The sequence below is a fragment of the Balaenoptera physalus genome (assembly GCF_965194825.1).
Source record: "Balaenoptera physalus genome assembly, chromosome: 18".
Taxonomy (NCBI): domain Eukaryota; kingdom Metazoa; phylum Chordata; class Mammalia; order Artiodactyla; family Balaenopteridae; genus Balaenoptera; species Balaenoptera physalus.
In genome coordinates this window covers 65,732,732-65,753,142 of record NC_138899.1, presented here as the reverse complement: position 1 = coordinate 65,753,142, position 20,411 = coordinate 65,732,732, and the positions used below count along the sequence as shown (strand labels likewise).

General features: G+C 41.7%; 1 protein-coding gene across 1 annotated transcript in view; it reads left to right on the top strand.

The window, feature by feature from the left end:
* The first annotated feature begins 5,500 nt into the window (after positions 1-5,500).
* The window catches only part of TMEM272 (transmembrane protein 272), a 58,559-nt gene continuing 43,648 nt past the window's right edge, over positions 5,501-20,411 (top strand). The window contains 1 exon segment of the mRNA XM_082434542.1: positions 5,501-14,792. Within this exon segment, the coding sequence (XP_082290668.1) occupies positions 14,720-14,792 (73 nt within the window). The 5' untranslated portion in view covers positions 5,501-14,719.

Below are 20,411 nucleotides of genomic sequence, written 5' to 3'. Positions count from 1 at the left end.
AAGAGAGAGAGGGAGGGAGGGAGGATCTCCACACATTGCCGTTATCTGAGGTATCAGATCTCAGAACTATCCCCAAAATTCCGGTAACAAAGGTGGGTTGAGAGATGAGAAAAAGGTCTGGACATGGGACAGCAGTTGGAGTGCAGGGGAGACAAAGGGTGTGTACACATGGCAAGGGCATTGATTTCCATGTTGAGCTTTCTGGAAGCAGCTGCCAGGGTCTGGCCTCACTGAGTGGGCCTCGCTGGGCACTGCACCCTGGAGCACCGTGAGTCCCTCCAGGAGATTTCCAGGTTTTCTCCTTCTTTTTCTACTTTCTGACTTGGGAGCAGGCAGTAAGGGAGAAGGAAGGACACATAGCTGGCGTGTGCGTGGCTGTGTGTGTGTGTGTTTGTGTGTGTCTAAGAGAGATGTTTGTATCAAGCACTGGACTGATTGATAGCAAAAACATTTAGCAACTTGGTCACTAATTTCGGATGAAACCTCCCCTCCTCATACAACCTTCCAGCCGAAGGAAAATATACAGACACCCATGCTAAGAAGCAAATTTAAAAACATTGAACGCTATCACTAAAGAAAATAACTATATTTTTCAACAACAAAATAAGGTTTACAGAAGCCCCCTTTCATGTGTGAGACCTGTCTGTCCCCAGTGCGTCCCCTGCACAATAAGGAAACATTTGTGCAGGCTTCTGACTTTCTTCTGCACTGTTTCCTGGACATATCCCAACTCCGAAAGTGATCACCTTCCAAATTACACTAGAGCTTTATTTCTTACTCCATAAGCAGTGTTTGCACTAACTAGACAACTTGTTGAAACAGTTTAATAAATTCCTCTTTCCTTTTTACCATAGATACCAACTATCACCCAGTTCTACATTTCACCCCATCCATGTTATCCCCAGCCATTATTTTCTGGCCCTTTATGACCTCACACTTTCTGCAGGTCTAACACCAGTCGTTGCTTTTAGTGGGCTTTCCTTTTAGGGCTGCTCTCCACAAAGAAACAGAGTGTGTCTGCCTTTATGAGGAGGAGAGAGCTGCAAAGATGAGTGAAGAAGTCAATTCAAGGCAGCTGGCCCTGTCCACGGAGTCCCTTGAGAATAGAGCAAACTACAGACTGTAGGTCAGTGAGCACTCAGGGTTCACAGTACACAATTTTCCCCCTGAATCTAACTTCCCACTTGAGCAGCAGCAGGAGAAATCTGCTTATGGCACTCGTTGAATAAACGTATTATAGAAATACACATATCATAAGTCAGGTATTCAGGGGCACCCCTTGTTCTCAGAGAATCTGGGTTCCTACTCGCGGAGAAAACAGGTCCATGAGCTGAAACTCCCAGCTCACCCTCTTGGCATCCACATCCATCTTTAATGTCCTCCTCTGGGCTCCCAGGCAAGGCCAGGCCTTCCCCCCATCTCCTGCTAACTGCACAGTGACCTTGTTTCATCAGTGATCCCTCACTCATGGGCCGTCCACGTCTCACCCTCTGCTCACTCTGACATCTCAGCACAAAAACGTGCTCAAGTCTGTCTCATTTTAAAACCAACCAAGCAACCCAAAACAGAATCCTCTGACTCCCTCTACCTATTGCTAGCCCTCTCCTCCTTAAATAGTCTTCTTAGGGACTTCCCTGGTGGTCCAGTGGTTAGGGCTCCATGCTGCCCCTGCAGGGGGCACGGGTTTAATCTCTGGTCGGGGAACTAAGATCCCACATGCTGCGCCTTGTGGTCAAAAAAAAAAAAGTAAATAGTCTTCTTAAAAGAGCAGTTGACAATCACTATGCCCATTCATGTGTTGCATCTGCACCCTTGTGCTACAGCAATCTTCTGTCCCCTAACTCTACTGAAACTGTACCTCTTAAGGTCACCACTCACCCGCTAGTGGTTTAGTCCTTATCCTACTGACCTCTCGGCAGCACTGGACATGAATCCTTCTTTGAAACTCCTTCCCTCTTGACGTCTATAAGGCCAGGCCATTTGTTCTCCTCCTACTTCCCTTTTGGTTCTAGTCTCTTTGTGGACTCCTTTTCCCAACGGAGTATACCTTATCCATTTAAAGCAGAACCTACCTCATAGGGCTCTTGTGGGGAATAAATTGGTATGTTGAGTGCCTAGCACAGTGCCTGGCACACGGCAAGTGCTCAATAAATAGGAAATGAGAATAACTATAATTACTATTTTGTGTCATTTTCAGTCTTCTTAGAGTGGCATGCTGGGATAATCATGATTTGCCCCTACAAATTTTAGCCTTACCTTTCAGCCATCTCCCCTGACACCTAGGCTCTGGCCACCTGGAACTCCTCAAATGTGCCGAGTTTTCCCCGCTTCCATGCCATGCTGTTCTCTCTCCCTGGATGTCTGGCCTAAGCCCACTTCACTTTGTCCAGCTAACACTTCAAGACTCAGATAAGGAGTCCGCTCTCCTAGGCAGCTTCTCCTGAAACTCTCCCACCAAGTTCAGACTGAGCATACACCCCTCCTGTCCCGCTAGGAACACTTCGTCTCCCATCTCTGTGTCCAGCATCTAGCACAATGTCTGGTACATAATAGATGTTCAGTACATGTCCATCGACTGAATGGCAGTCTTCTGGGTTAGAATGCTGGAAAAAAATGTATCTCCAAAGTTTTTATCATTCCACTTAAATTATCTTTGAGAAAGAGATAAAATAAGTACAATATCAAATACATTGATGCCTATTTAGATATACAGTACAATATAAAACTGTAAATATGTGTCTATATAGATATAAAAACATGAATCAAAGACGCATGCCTAATCTTCAATCTTATACTTCAAGGCTAGGAACTTATTTTTAAAGGAAATGTTATATATCAAGTTATGTTTACAGCCAATCCTCTCTGATATAAAGCCAACAGTTACTTACTGCTTAGCTATTTCCCAACTGGGCAAGTCCTGTAGCCCTCAGAGGACAGGCAGTCATTGTCACATCAGATCCCTAGTGATGTCGCTTTCATAGGCTCCCTTAACACTGTTTGCAAAGACCCCTCTCAGTCCTGAGTCACAGGGTGGAGAGGGCCAAGATAGGGAACCAAATGAGAGGCTCTAAAAAGTTGAGGGAGAACATGAAAGGTTGGAAAGACTTCATCTTCCATCTTTGACTTCACCAATAGGCTGGTGCTGTTGACGACTCGCAAATGATTGTTACTTCACATTCTACCTGGATCGTGTCCAGGAGCAGGCTTCCAGGGAATAATTTTTCAGCGTGGCGGGGAGGGGTCGTATGTGATGAATCATTTCTCTTGCTGCTTTCAAGATTCCCTCTTTGTCTCTGTCTTTTGACAGTTTGACTATGGTGTGTCTAAATGTGGACCTCTTTGAGTTTATACTACTTAGAGTTTGTTGAGCTTCTTAGATGTACAGATTTGATGCAGAGTTTCCTCACATTTGAGAAGTTTATTTACTCATATATTCTTTCTTCCTCTTTCTTTCTCTCCTCTCCTCCTAGGATTCTTATTATATTTATGTTAGTAGCTTGATGGTGTCCCACAGGTCTCTGAGGCTCTGTTCATTTTTCTTCATTCTTTTGCCTTTCTATTGCTTAGACTGGATAATCTTAATTGACCTGTCTTCAAGTTCACTGATTTTTTTCTTCTGCCAGCTCAGATCTGCTGTGAGCCCCTCTATTTTTTATTTTCAAGGCCAGAATTTCTATTTGGTTCTTCTTTAAAAATAATTTCTATCTCTTTATTGATATTCTCTATTTGGTCATACCTCATTTTCATTCTTTCCTTTAATTCTTTAAGCAAGGTTTCTTTTAGTCCTTTGATCATATTTATAACAGCTGTTTAGTATCTTGCTCCAGTAAGTCAACATTTGCAGTTCCTCAGAGACAGTTTTTAACGAAAAACAAAATAACTCAGAATCATAGTTTCTATTGCCTGCCTTCTCCCCCTGATTATGAGCCATTCTTTTTTGTTTCTTTGCATGTCATATAACTTTATGTTAAAAGTGAACATTTAAAATAATATAATCTTAAATAATATATTACAAACAATATAATGTGATAATTCTCAAAATGAGATTTCCCCCTCCTCAGGTTTGTTGTTGTTTTGTTATTATTACTATTTGTTTAGTGACTTTCCCGGACTAATTCTGTATAGTCTGTATTTTTTGTTGTGTGTGGCCACTGAAGTCTGCTTAATTAGCTTAGTGGTCAGCTAATGATTGAACTAAGAGGTCTCCTTGAACTGATTAGTCTCCCTTCCTTTGCTGAGGGCCTGTGTGGTGTGTGTGTGTGGACATGCCTTCAATGCTCATGCAGACAGTTTACAATTCTGCCTTAGCCTTCACTTCCTACTTGTGCAGGGCCTCAAGGTCAGCCTGAAGTGAGGAATTACAGCCTCCTCAGGTCTTTTTGGGGCATGTGCACACTCACACGCATGTGACCTTCCAGATTCCCAGAAATATGTTAGAACTTTTAAAAGCTTCCATCTTATTCTCCAGTTATTCTTAAATCATTGGTCAGCCTCTTATTAGCCCCAACTGGTAACACAGCCTCAGGCAGCTGTGATATTAAACAATTACACTCATTTTTTGGACAAATGCCCTGAGGCTAGGGCTGTTTGCATAAACTAAGCATTAAGTTAGGTCAAATAAAGACAAGTTTTGTGGGTGGAGCTTTTCAGTGAACTGACAAACCAGTCAACTGTTAACAGTTCTTTGGAGATAAAGATTTAGGAGGGCTCTAAACCCATCCTGTCCCCTTACTTAGTCATTCTAAGATTCCTAATTCATTGTTTTTTAAGCATTCTTCTTTTCTTTTTTTTAAAAAATTTATTTATTTATTTTTGGCTGCGTTGGGTCTTCGTTGCTGCGCGTGGGCTTTCTCTAGTGGTGTCGACGGGTTTCTCATTGCGGTGGCTTCTCTTGTTGCGGAGCACAGGCTCTAGGAGCGTGAGCTTCAGTAGTTGTGGCACGTGGGCTCAGTAGTTGTGGCTTGCAGGCTCTAGAGCGCAGGCTCAGTCGTTGTGGTACACGACCTTCGTTGCTCCGTGGCATGTGGGATCTTCCCGGACCAGGGCTCGAACCCGTGTCCCCTGCATTGGCAGGTGGATTCCTAACCACTGTGCCACCAGGGAAGCCCCGTTCTTCTTTTCTAATGCAGAAGGTTGCTCTAATAATGGAGGCGGCAGACAGTCTGAGTCATGAGTAGTATTGTAGCCGGGGAATCAGAGAGGAATAGATGCTACAAGGAATATTTCAAAGAGAGACTCAACAGGTGATCAGGTGGTTGCATGGGAGGAAGGTAGAGGAAGTAAGGACAGGGCTAAGGTACCTGGTCTCAGTGCCTAGAACCGTGCACCAATTAGAAATCTGAAGTTGAAATAGAGTTGATTTAGATGAGTTGGTAGAGTATTCTTACATAAAACCTTGGGATCCTCAGTGATGCACAATTCGTGTTTGCTACTCCAAGTAAATCTTAAAGTCTCTGGAGGAAATAGTAAGATAGTTAATAGGTAATAGGAAGGAAATAGTAAGGAGAGTATTAGATAGTAATAGACAGGTAATAGTAAGGAAATAGTAAGAGATTACTGTTACTAAATGTGAACGGGCACTAAAAATAAATTGAACTTCAGCATCAATGAGCGCACATAATTGAAAAGGACAAGCTTCCCTCTCCCATACTTGGCACCAAATCAACAGCTCCTTTTTACTCAAGATAAGAGTTTAGCTTAAATTTTGTTCAGTGCTCTTATTTTAAAAAATAGTGTTATCATTCTTGTTAGTCTTCAAAGCAATACATGTTCATGATAAAAAAAAAATTAGAAAATAGAACACAGATGAAGAAGAAAATTAAAATCATCCATAATCCCAATACTCAGAGGTAACTACTGTAAACACTTTGGGGTATAGTCTTCCAATCTTTTTCCTGCACTTGCAGCTAGGTATATTCTAAACAGTTGGTTTTATACTGTGCATACTGTTTTGTGTCTTGCCTTTTCATGTAATAATACATCATAAAATTTCCCCATTTCTTTAAATATTTCTGAGAACATGATTTTCTATAACTGCAAGAGTACACTTTCCCCTACTTTTGGAAATTGATTTATTCCATTAGGAATATAGATTATTTTCCTGGAAGAGTAGGTCAAATTGGAAAATTGCTCACAAATGAAGGCAATGGCAACATAATTAATCATCACTGCTACGGCCTCAGTCTCCGTGTTGAAAATAGAGAATTCTTTCTGGCAGCACTAGTCACAGAAAGGGATCATTCATGGGAAGTTGGCTCTGTGAAGGCAGACTTTGTTTTGTTCCTGCTATATCCACCATGCTCATTTTACAAATAGCTTCTGAAATCAAGCAGAAAAAGACTAATAACCCAATAGATAAATGGCCAAAGGATGTGAATAAATTGATTGCAGACAAATGCGAATGACTCTTTAACATATGAAAAACTTTCCAGCATCAATTATAGGGAAGTGCAGTTGAAAATAAATATTGCATTTCTCTTCTATCAGATTGGCAAAAACCCAGAAGTTTGACAATACCCTCTGTTAGCAAAACTGTGAGAAAATAGGCTCCCTTATACAGTGCTGGTAGGAATGCAAAACGTTACAAACCCTATAGCGGTGCATTTGTCAGTACTAATGAAATTGTAGATGCATTTACCTGTTGACTCAGCAATTCCATTTCTAGACGTCTATCCCACGGGTACGCTTATACAAGTACAAAGTGATACTTGCAGAAGGTTATTCAGCTAACTGGAGTATTGTTTGAAACTGCAAAAGATTGGAAAGAATCCAATTTTCCGGCAATAGGGAACAACTTAAGTAAACTGTGGCATGTCTGCACAGCAGAGTACTATGCAGCTGTAAAAAATTGAGCAAAGGCTTCAATGTGCTGATATGAAGAAATCTCCAATATATACGAAGTGAAACAAACAACAAGGTATAGAATACCGCTACATATTGCGTAAGAAAGAAAATAAGAATATATACCTATGTATTTGCTTACATTTTCACAAAGAAATACTTGAAGAAAAACACCAAATTAATAAAAACAGTTATTTATGAGGGAAACAATAGAGGAAGCAGGGGTAGAAGCAAGACCCCTTTGTGAATACTTTTCTAGAAGGTTTTGGTCTTTGAATAACTCTGAAAACAATTCTTAAATTTGGAAACAAACACACGAGCGTAATCATACATCTAATAGTACCGTACCCACACAGGGGAGGAAGGATTTATTTCAGCTGACTTTAGGGCACAGTGTTTTGACTCTACCTCCTTAGTGGGATGTAATTGAAGGATAAAAAAACTGCAAAGAAATTTGGAATCTCACCTTGGTCGTTTTATTTTTTTAGTAGTGTTCGTATTGTTATTTTGAAACTTCCTATTGTATCACAAAGCATACAAGTAATTGTATTAATAACATTAGGAATCAAGATTTTCAATGTAAAAGAAAAGGGATACAATTATAACATCAAGTAAGTTACATAAAATACTATATAGTATTAAATTTAAATTAAAAAATTTTAATGATCTCATGACTTTAAAAAATATGCATGTATACCTCTGCTTACTGTGATGGATAATAGCAACAATATCCCAGAAGCCATGAATATCACCCTTGTGCACAGATCTTAGCCTCTAATACCATCCCCTGCCCGGGCTCCACTGATAAATGACTGTTTCTGGGCATAGGAAAAGGAAGGTACAAAGTGAACCTGAGACATGATTTTCCAGAAATCAAGGAAGTTTTCTTGTCATCAAAAGGAGCCAACTTGAGTAGGCTCCCACTGACCGAAACTGTGAGAATTTGACCATCAAAAAGAATAATGTTTGTGGTTAATTGAAATCTATTCAATCTCTAAAATCCATGAATCTACAATGATACTAATGATTTAAAAAGACAGAGAAAACTCACTTTTCACCATTTAGAGTACAATTAAGGCTATTAACTCAACTTCTCTGAAAATTTGAAAATTAAAGGAGTATTTGAAAATTAAAGGACAGTTGAAAGAATGAACAACGTATGCCGCCTTTCATTTAGAAACTGTAGACCATGCTATCAAACAGCCCCTGTTGATGTGGGAAAGCTTTGCAGAAGAACCTTGGCTGATATATGCAGAAGAAGTGATAGAATCAGAAAGAAACCACTAATTCACATACCTAATGATATTTTTGGCATTTTCATTCATCGTTTTTAAAACCACTAGATGAATGATTGATGGGGAAACTAGACATTTGTATTGCCCCAAATAACACCACAGATTCTATGTCTAAGTGAAATATACCATTGTATGGTGGAGGGATCAGTCTATCATCTTTATCTAGAGGTTAATTTAACACCACAAAGTGTGGGTCGACCATATATCACGTGCCTCTTGGTGTAATGCAGTGTGACTGTCTTATATATGTAAGATTCTCTAGAAGCAGAGCCTGAGGTCTATTGGAGGAGGGTTCTTGGGAGAAGGAGAACGAGGGAAGCAGGAAAGGACAGGGGAAAAACTATGTAGGAATGTGTCTCCGTTGGAGAATAGCAACAGCCTGATCCGCTGGGTAGCTGGGGAGCATGAACTGTTCCACCGAGTTGATCCCACCTTGAAGTCCGTGCCAATACCTGCAGGCTTCCCCTGGGCATCCCATGCCACCGTTTCTACGGCCACAACCACATGATGTTGCTAAGAGGGCACCATGTGACGTCCTAGAATATAACCTTCATGAAGGTGGGTGTTACAGGATGCGTTGTGTGCCCCCAAATTTCGTATGGTGAAGTCCTAACCCCTCAGAATATAACTGTATTTGGAGACTGTGTCTTTAAAGAGGTAAGTTTAAAAGTTAAAAGGAGATCACTAGGGTGGGCCCTAATCCAATACAACTGGTGTCCTTATACGAAGAGGATATTAGGACACAGAGAGGAAAGATCACATGAAGACACAGGTAGGAGAAGCTGGACATCTACAAGCCAAGGAGAGAGATCTCAGAAGAAACCAACCCTGACAACACCTTGATCTTGGACTCCAAGCCTCCAGGACTGTGAGAAAAATAAATTTCTGTTGTTTAAGCTACCCGATGTGGTACTTTGTTATGGCTGCTCCAGCAGACTAATACAGTAGGGATTTCTGTTTTGTTTACTGCTTCATTCCAGCACTCAGAACAGTGTCTGGCATGTAGTAAACACAGTTATCGAATGAATGAGTGTTCTACTCCTAGAGTTGTAAATCAAAGCAGGAGAAAAGATCTCTACTTGCAGATTTTCTCTCTGTGTATCTGTGGTTTCTATTCTTTTGCTCCTCTCCATCATATTTTTTATCCCAGGAGAGGTTTTGTTCTTGCCTGCCCCTCCCATCTTCTTCCAGTGGAAGAAAGACCTCCTCACCGGCCTAGCCTCTGGCGCCTCTGTGTACATCACGCTTTCTTCTGTGCAGTTCTTGGGATTTTTTGTTTTTGGTGGTTGGGGTAGATTGGGTTTTCCAAAGGTGGCCTTAACAAGACCCCTCATCCCATATTCTCTTCTAACACTGTAACCTCGCCAATGCCCCATCAAGAAGCAGAGTCTGTCTCCTCCCCTTGAACCTGGGTGGATCTTTGGATTGCTTCAACCAACAAGGCACAGAGAAAGCGGTGCCATGTGACTGCTGAGCTGTCGGGTGCTGGAGCCCTTGCTGCCAGGGGGCCAATGATCTTGCACATTTTTCCCCAGCTCCACGCCCAGTGGAGTCATGTCAGTAGCCTGAAGACAGCCATGGTGAGATTATTTATATTACAGAAGCCAGCAAATGCTACAATCACAATCACACACACACAGAGCTGGTTGTTAAACATTTACCAGCAAACCACCATTTCTGAGGCTAAATCATAAGTGGTACAGCTTCCTTGGGTTCTCCTTCTCTTAGTACATGTGCTCTTAAATCCTTGCCTCCATGCTGTGAAAAAGCCCAGGGCCCTGAAGAGGCCACCTGTGGTGTTCTGGCTGACAGCTGAGGTCCCAGCTCCAGCGGGCATCAGTCACCGTGATCCATGTGAATGAGGAAGCTTACTGATGACCACAATGCCAGCCACCATCTGTCTGTCTGCCGAGCCCAGTCAACCCCCAGACATAATAATAATAAATGATCATTGTTGTTTTACACCACTTGGAGCAGTTGTGCAATTATAGATAATCTGAGCAATGATACTTGCACTGCTCTTCACAAGGCATCATAAGTTAAGAGGAATGAAAATGCATCAGTTTCACATTGAAAAAAATATATCTGTTTTACATGATAAATCTTCATGCTCAGAGTAAGAGTCACTCATTCACTCATTTATTCAACAAATATTTATTGAGTGCTAATTAAGCGTCAGACCCCGCATTCACTCTGTGTTAAGGGTGGAGGAGCCCCCAGTATGCAAATGGAGAAAAAGTGGAAACAACCAAATACAAGTGTAGTGTGAAAGGCACTGCATTAGAAGTGTGTGTAGGGTCCACTGGGGAGGCACAAAGGAGAAAGGGGCCAACTCTTTTTTTAAAAAATTGTGTTGAAGTATAGAGTTGATTTACAATGTTGTGTTAATTAATTTCTGCTATACAGAAAAGTGACTCAGTTATACATATATACATTCTTTTTCATATTCTTTTCCATTATGGTTTGTCACAGGATATTGAATATAGTTCCCCGTGCTATACAGTAGGACCTTGTTGTTTATCCATCCTATATATAGTTTGCATCTGCTAATCCCAAACTCCCAATTCTTCCATCCCTCATCCCCTCACCCCCTTGGCAACCACAAATCTGTTCTCTATGTCTGTGAGTCTGTTTCTATTTTGTACATATATTCATTTCTGTTGTATTTTAGATTCCACACATAAGTGATATCACATATTTGTCTTTCTCTGTCTGGTTTACTTCATTTAGTATGATAATCTCTAGGTCCATCCATGTTGGTGCAAATGGCATTATTTCATTCTTTTTTTATGGCTGAGTAGTATTCCACTGTATATATGTACCACATCTTCTTTATCCATTCCTCTGTTGATGGACATTTCGGTTGTTTCCATGTCTTGGCTATTATAAATAGTGCTGCAGTGAACATTGGGATGCATGTATCTTTTCGAATTAGAGTTTTGTCCAGATATATGCCTAGGAGTGGGACTGCTGGATCATATGGTAACTATTTTTTGTTCTTTGAGGAACCTCCATACTGTTTTCCATAATGGCTGTACCAATTTACATTCCCACCAGCAGTGTAAGAGGGTTCAGAAAGGGACCAGCTCTTGATTGTTGATTGGAGGTGCGCAGAAAGCAGGAGACAGTCGCGGAAGACTTCAGAAACGATGTCTGGGCTGAGTCCTGAAAGTGAGGCAGTTTCCCAGGTTATAGGTGGGGAGGGTTGCCCAAACAGAGAGCAGCCCCACGAGAAGGAATGAAACCCTGGGATCCTGAAGCCTTTGTTTTGTGTGACTAGACAGCTCCCCAGGAATGCTAGACAGTTGCTGAAGAATTCTGAGTAAGCGAGTGCACACTGAGGCGTGTTGAGAAATAGAAGGCTGAAAAGATAGGTTGAGACCAGGTTATGAAGAGCCTGACTCTCTCCTGAAAAAGCTCTTGGTAAAATCAAGTTAAAATATTATTTAAAATCTATTGCAAATCAACAAATGACATCGTGCTCCGTGAGAAAACACTCAGGGCTTACTGTGTGCCTGTCGTGTCTTGTCACTGCACACATGACACGTGTTCTGGTTGGTTGTCCCTTCTATTCTGACTGGTCAGGGACCTTGTCTAGTTTTTAAATATTTAAAAAATATCATCCCTGAAAACATGATTAGAGTCAAGAACAGGACAAAGGAGGTAGCATTCACCATTTTGTGAAGGAAATCAAACAAGAGGTATAAATAATTAGGAAAAAAGGGGTAAAACCATCATTATCTGCAGATGATTTGACTTTATACCTTAAAAAAAAGAGAGGCAGAGAATCAACATGAAATTTTAGAACTGATACTATTCAGAAAAAATAAGCATAGAATGCCGGTTCTCTCCCCATGGATTTGTACAGTTAATGCAATCTGGAACAAAAGTATCCCAGGATTTTACCCCTGGGGAAACTTGATTAAATCGTCTTTGAAAAAGTAATCTGGAAAAATAAACATGTGAGGAAAATGAGGAGCCTGGCCCCTGTCTCTGGTCTCAGGATTCCCGGCAAGGACAGCGAGTGGGTTGCCAGGGCTGGAGCCCAAGTGGTAGGGACGGCAGCTATTCCTTGCCAGAGGCCAGGGCCTCAGAGAAAGGCGAACAGCCGGTGGGAGGAGGTGGGGTTTTGGGGGGAGAGCCTCTGCAGCCGGTGCTGTGCCTTTCCCAGCCTTGACCCAGGCCCCGGGGATGCGGATACACTCCTGACTCAGCAGCTAGAACAGCGACCTGGGGGTGGGTACTATTCCTTTTCCCCAAGCCCGCTCTAAGGTGCCAGCTAGAACTGAGTGGCAGGGCTGAGGCTGGAAACCTTTCAGGGAGGAGGGAACCAGTCTCTCGGGGCGTGTCCTCACATCCTCCCCAGAACCCCTGGGACCGCTGAAACCGGGGCTCAAGGACACCCCAGTATTTTCCTGGGGCACCTGGGGTGGCTGTGCTGTTCCACAGGGCCCTTAGAATCTGAAAGTTGGACTGTTTTTTTTTTTTCTCCTAGACCCAGGAGTTTCTTTATTTATAAAATTGCAGTAAAATATACATAACATAAAATTGACCATCTTGACCATTTTTAAGTGCACGGTTTAGTGATGTTAAATACATTCACACTGTTGTGCAACCAACACCACCATCCATCTCCACGACTCTTTCCATCTTGCAAAACTGAAATGGTACCCATTAAACAGCGCCCCCATCCCTTCCTCCCCCCCAGCCCCTGGCAACCACCATTCTGCTTTCTGTCTCTGTGAATGTGACTGCTCTAAATACCTCAGATAGATGGAATCATACAGAATTTGCGCCGTTGTGCCTGGCTTATTGCACTTAGTACAGTATCCTCAAGGTTCATCCAGGCTATAGCTTGGGTTGAGTGTGTTTTCATTCTTCTCTTTCTATGAATTAGTTCGGGACTGAGACAGTTTGCTTCTCTTTTTTCTCAAATTATTATCTTCAGGAAAATTATAACGCTGAGAAAAGTCAAAAAGAAAATGAAAGTGTCTATTGAAAATGCTTTGTGATTCAGGTGGAAGTTGAAAGGAGGGTCCCTGACGGTTTCTCCCCAATTAGGAAGCTGTCAGGATTAGCAGATGGTAAATACAGGAAAAAATGACTCAGATAGAAGGGTAACATCAGAATGGAAAGTTCTCCAAGGAAAGCATGAAAAGAATGAGAATGGTTACACAGAACTAATTTGTTTGAGAATAACACACAATAAAAGACAGCCTTCTGCACAGTCTGAGGGAGGCCGGTGGGAACGAACACTTGGGAACAGGGCCGTCAGTGTTGGCTGGCTCCCTGATCGCTCATTATGTGGTGCACAAATCGGTCTTTGGCCGACTTTAATACCTCCCTTCATTTCCATGGCTTCTGTCAAGAAGTCAGGCATACCCTCATTAACTCACAGACTCCTTTGTAATTAAACTCAAGCATACGCTCATTAACTCATTACTCTTTTGAATTAAATTTCCTTATGGGATACATTAGATTTTATAAAATAATCCTTTTACTCATAATGTCTGGCTTGGAGTGAGCACTACTTATTCAATGAATGATTGAACTCACTTTTACCAGCAGAGCCCCATTAAGTAGGCCACCTCAATGCTTATACGGAACAACATGCATAATAAAATTTATACTCTGAATTCAACTTGTAACTCAGTTGTACTAACACGTGACCTTTATTCACATGGCAATGATTGTAGTGGCCAAAAGCTTGGACTCTGGATTGCATTGCCTAAGTTCAAGTTCATTATACACTTGGTAGCTCGGTGACCTTAGGTAGTTACTTAATCTCTCTGTACCTCACTCTACTCATCTGTGAAATGGGGATAATAATAGCACCTACTTTGCTTTGGGCAGTATTTTCAACAGTGGTTTTCCACTCACTTCCAACAGTAGCTGCTTCCACTCTGTTGCTAATCTCTGGGCTACCCCCCACCCCTGACCACCGCGTCTTCTTTTCAACTTTTCCCTCCTTCCATCATGTTTGTAACTAATTTCCCATATTGAATTCCCTCTGTTTCCTTAAGTGATAAAACTATTCTTATTATTACTGACATCTAGCCTCCGAATCTCATAATCACTTTCCAAAGACTCCTGCTTTTTAAAAAAATTCCTCTATTTCTGTACTTAAAATATGTATCATCTGGTCTGGGAGAAAACATTCCCTCTTTGCTGCATCTACAGGGGCACCTGGAAAAGCTACTGAGAGACCAGCCATGATTCCTTCCCTCACTGACCTCCTGGGCAGACGGCCCTATAATCCGAAGTTTAGTCTGTTTTGAGCCCTGGGCTAAAACATGCTCAAAAAGGGCTACTGTCCTTCTTCAGGCAGCCCCAGGCTACGACAGTGGGTCTGGGAGCCTGGAGGCTCTGTCCTCCCTGCTCACGGTCAGTCACCCCACTTCAGCCTGCTCGGGGGAGGTGCGGCCAAACATTGCAGAGAAGATTCAAGTCACCTCACATGCCACTCTTTCCTCCAACAGGTTCCACCAACCCACCACGTGGTGTGAAGTCTTCAGCTTGGGTTCAGGGCTGGAGACTGGCATGGCCGGGACGATGGTGAGACAAGAGAGTCAAGACTGAAGGAGATGTCACCCTCAGGGCCACGCAAGTGCAGGGTCAGCGTGAAAAAGGAGCCCTTCCTTACGTTTTGTACAACAGGTACCTCTCTGCCCCACCTGGTCTCACCCCTTTATACCATCCTTTTCCACGAGAACAACACAAAACTGAGAAGGTCAGGGTTGGAGGAGGCAGGACTTCCCTGGGTCCAGTGGTTAAGACTCCAGGCTTCCACTGCAGGGGATGCGGGTTGGACCCCTGGTGGGGGAACTAAGATCCCGCATGCCACGCTTCACGGCCACAAAAAAATAAAAAAGTTGGAGGAGGCCTTTAATGTCCTTCTCCACATGTGGTCCAGGGAGACGTAGCAAGGTCTTAAATGTAGATTCCTGGGCCCAAGCCCAGACCGACAGATTCAGAATCTTCGGGAGGTGGGGCAGGAATCTGCATTTTAATAAAGAGCCTCAGGCACTTCTGATTAACAGTGGAGAACTTCTTCTACTTGATGCTCACCTGTCACAGCATACCTTACCCAGCCTCCCAAAGCAGCCTGTTTCCGATCTAAAAAAAACAGCGGTTAGTCTATCACGCTGGGCACAATTCCATCTCCCTGTAACTTCCCTCTGTCTCAGATCCAGAGTCTGGAATGACACTGTATAGGTTTCAGCTCTTTTCTACATCTCAGTCCTCGAGCACCAAGGCATCTCTCGGGTCCTCGGCCCGCTTCAAGGACCTTAAGCCTCTTTAAATTAAATAGTCGGTGTTCAGTCGACTCTTCCTCACAATCCACCAGCACGTAGAGAGAGCAAGAAAGGAGAAGAGGCTGCCAGACACGCCTGCACTACCAGCTAAAGTTAAGGCCCTGAAATGGAATGTTTCCAGCACTAATTTACAACTCCACTAAATTATAACTTCGGCCCTGAATTTTAACAGCCCACCTTTCAAACGCTTCCCGGGGTTGCGCTGCTGCCCCCTTCCGGCCCTGGGAAGTACTGCGGGCTGTCGAAGCTGGCGATGGGGTTGCGCTTTACCCACACGTGGGAGTGGGAACGCGAGATAATCCGTCCCTCCCAGGGAAAGCCAGGAGTTGCTGTCCAGCGGGCGAGAAATCCGAGGTGAGAAACAGAGAAAGGAAGCGTGCGGCAGGGAGGGGGGGACCCGCAAGCGAAGAGAAGACCTGGAAGATGTAGACCTGGACTACCCCGAACCCACAGGGGCCCAGTTCTGCCCGGTTCTGGATCTGGCTCTTTCGTCAGCTCAAAAGGTGAGTTGGGACAGCCCTGTGCAGCCTTTCAAGTTGGAGAAAGAATCCTAGTAGATGGTTTCTCGGAGTCAGGGGAAGATGACAATGTGCTGATTTGTGCTTCCTGGAAAGAAAATAACTACATTATGAAAGTGCTTTTCTTAATTGTGCAGAGGGAAAGAAAACATTCATCTTCACTGAGTCTAAGGAAAATGGTTTTTCTCATGGAAAGAATAGTTGTAAAGGAACAATGAACTTCAGAGTGAAAGCAAGTTGTGCTGGGCTCCTAGAAACATCTTGGTAACTACAGGGCAGTGAGGAGGGATCCCCTATTGGGTCTCTGAGCGGGTGGCTTTGACGTGGTCATTATAAAAGTGCGGTAGAGCTCAGAGGAAGTACATTTTCCATTTCATAGGGACTGAATAGTGAAGGACACGTAGGGAAGTGGTGGGGTCACTCTGGCACACAGATAGCAGTTACCTCCACGGAATTCATGCAGGATGGAATAGTTAGGAGGGGGAATGGAGCAGAGGCTACATAAAGAGCTACAGATAATAAATAAAGGATTTGTGTCCTGAGTACCCAAAACATTTGTTGGAAATATTCAACAATTCTGGTTAACATCTGCCTTTGGAGGAACAGGTATGGAGGTGATTAATGTTTAGCATTTAATATTATTCAAAACCAAGTGATGAGCTGGGGTTCCCGTCACATCTAATTTAGGAATAAACAGTGTAATTTACCAAGTCAATCACTAAAAACCACACTCACCAAGTCAAAGATGTGCTCAGATTGGAGCTTTGAGGTGAAAATAAGTAATGCTAAGTACTGTCGAAGTGCTAAGTGTTAAGAAAAACTTAGGTGTCTACAGATACAGTCTCGCTGTGGAATTAGGACACAAACCAGAGGTTTAAGATAAAGTAGTATTTTATAAAATTGAACACTGAAACTGGGAATGTTAGTCATAACAGGGTCAAACTCAGAATTACTGGCGTTTTGGACCAGCTAACGCCTCGTCGTGGGGTGCTGCCCTGCTCCTTGCAGGGTATTCAGCGGCGTCCCTCGTCTCCGTGTGCTAGTCACTAACCAAGTCATGACAATCAAAACTGTCCCCAGACGTTGCCAGCTGTCCCCTGAGAGGCAAAATTACCGCTGGTTGCTTACCACTGAGATACACCAATTGGACTGAAAAGTGAAAGTGTGTGAAGAATTGTCATTCAGCAACTGTTATCAGTTAATTCCCTATTATCAGTTAATGCTCTTTATTATCACTAAACTTCTAGAGGAGGACACACCAGGGGCTATTATCACTACTCTTATTGATGCAGAAGCAAACAAAGAGACAAACAATCCCATCACTGTCATACCCAAGTCACCGTTTATTTCCACTGGAGAGAAGGGGCTGCCCAGCCCACTCCCCCAATCTCTTCCTGTTTCAGATTTCTACCAAACAGGGAAACTTTCTACCCAGCAAGAAACATATTCATTTTCTTAGTACTTGGAAAGTTTAGAAATTGCCTAAAATGGTCCTTACCACCATAATTATCATGGATCTACTCTATTGAGCATCTGTTGTGAATGAGGGGTCCACCCTCTCTTAGAAGAGCTTCCATGTGAAAGGGCCAGGGGGAGCGTGTGATTAAGTTTTGTGAATTTTGCATGTTTTCAGCATAATAGTGAATAGATCTTTCATAGCGTATTTTTGTTAGGTTGGTTTTTTTTACCTTTTGACCCCCTTCACCCATTTCTCATTTCTGCACACTCTTCTGCCCCAACACCTGCCACCTCTGGCAACCACCAATCTGTTCTGTGAATCTATGAGCTTGTGGGGTTTTGTTGTTGTTGTTGGAGATTCCACGTATAGATCATATCGTATTTGTCTTTCTCTGTCTGACTTATTTCACTTAATGGCCTTGAAAAATCCATCCATGTTGTCACAAATGGCAAGATTTCCTTCTATTTTATGGCTGAATAATATTCTATTTTTATATACCACAATTTCTTTATCCATTCATTCATCGATGGACTCTTCGGTTGCTTCTATATCTTGGCTTTTATAAATAATGCTACAATGAACATGGGGGTGCATATACCTTTTTGAGTTAGTGTTTTTGTTTTCTCAATATAAATACCCGGAAGTGGAATTGTTGGATTGTATGGGAATTCTATTTTTAATTTTTTGAGGAAACTCCCTACTGTTTTCCACACTGGCTCCACCAATTTACATTCCAGCCATCAGCGTATGAGAGTTTCCTTTTCTCCACATTCTCGCTTAACACTTGTTATTTCTTGTCTTTTTGATAATACCCATTCTGACAGGTGTGAGTTGATATCTCATTGTGGTTTTGATTTTCATTTCCCTGATGATTAATGATGTTGCACATCTTTTCATGTACCTGTTGGCCATCTGCATGTCTTCTTTGCAAAACGCCTATTCAAGTCTACCCAGTTTTTTAATCATATTGTTTGTTTTTTGCTATTGAGTTGTATGAGTTCCTTATATATTTTGGATATTAACCCCTTCTCAGATATATGATTTGCAAATATTTTCTCCCATTCTGTAGGTTACCTTTTCCTTTTGTTGATGGTTTCCTTTGCTGTGCAGAAGCTTTTAGTTTGACGCAGTCCCACTTATTTATTTTTGCTTTTGTTGCTTTTACTTTTGGTGTCAGATCCAAAAAATCATTGACAACACCTATGTCAAGGAGCTTACCACCTAAGCTTTCTTCTAGGAGTTATATAGTCTCAGGTTTTACATTCAAGTCTTTTATCCATTTTGAATTAATTTTTGTGTATGATGTAAGATAGTGGTCTAGTTTCATTCTTTTGCAAGTGGCTGCCCAGTTTTCCCAACACCATTTATTGAAGAGACTGTCCTTTCCCCATTGTATATTCTTGGTTCTTTTGTCATAAATTAATTGACAATATATGAAACAATAAATCCCACTGGAAAGGTAGTATACAGTAAAAGTAGTGGATTAATCCCTTATAGAGCTAGTATGAAGATTAAAAGACAAAAGTGGTAAAAATAACTATGATTAAAATAATTACTTAAGGGATGCACAAAATAAAAAGACCGAAAATGTGACATCTAAAACAAAACTTGCAGGGGAGAGTAAAAATGTTGAGCTTTAGAATGCAATCAAACTTAGGTTATCGACTTAAAACAGACTGTTATAGATACAAATTGTTATATATAAGCCTCATGGTAACCACAAAGCAAAAACCTATAGTAAATACATAAAAGATAAAGAGAAAGGAATATAAGCATACCACTAAAGAAAGTCTTCAAACCACAAAGGAAGAGAGCAAGAGAAGAGGAAGGAACGGAGGGACTACAAAACAGTCAGAAAACGATGAACAACATGACAATAAGTGTATACCTATCATAGCATATTTGAATCGGTAAATTCACACAGTGAGTTCTGTGAATAAAAAAGCAGATTTACTATTATTTTCTCAAATTGCAGCTTTTTTGTGGGTTTGGCACTCAAAACATATTTATTTTTGCTTTGAATTGAAGTAAATCCATTATCAAAGGTCATAAAAAGTAATTCACAAAGGGGGACATTAACCAGGAAACAATCAGTGAAAGAATGTGCAATATCACTGGTAATCCAAAATGTAAACTAAAATAATCATTAACTTTCATTTCTGCTTATGAAAGTAATTAAAATGATCTAGTCTTCCTAACACCCAATGCTGGCTGTGGTGTGGTGAAACTGGCACTTTCATATATTGGCTAGTGACACTGTAAATGGATACAAGTCCTTTGGAAATTAATTTTACCTCAAAAACCAAAAAAAAAATGCTCATGCTTCTTAATTCAGTAATCTCATATCAAATTATTTATTCTAATGGAAAGATATGTCTCTTGGGATTAGTCAAAATAGTGAAAAATTGTACGTAAATAACCAACAATAAGGTATAGGTCAGGTATAGTGTGATGTATCCTGCTCTGTAGAATGTGATATTGATAGAAGTGTTAAAGTGATGGTTACAAAGACCACACAGTTATAGAAAGAATTCTTGTGTCAAAATGCGAAAGAAAAAAAAAAAAAGGGAATTCCCTGGCAGTCCAGTGGTTAGGACTCGGCACTTTCACTGCTGTGGCCCGTGTTCAGTCCTTGGTCGGGGAACTAAGATCCCACAAGCTACGCAGCACGGCCCCTCCAAAAAAAATGTGAAGTGTTAATTTAATGTGCCCTATGAGTACAACCATCTAAAATGTGTGTGTACACATACATGTACATACATACATATGTACTTGAAAGAAAAGCTCCAAAATACCAACAGTTGTTGGGCTAGGAGTCCTGCAGTTGTTTATAATGACAAATGGTTTTCTTTTCTCTATGACCTAATTTTTCTGTTACTTTACTTTCATAATTTTAAAGAAAATATTACAAAAGAGGAAAAAATATTTCCCCTCCGCCATCACATCATAGCCCCTCTTTTTGTTTTTCCTCTTGGGGGACTTA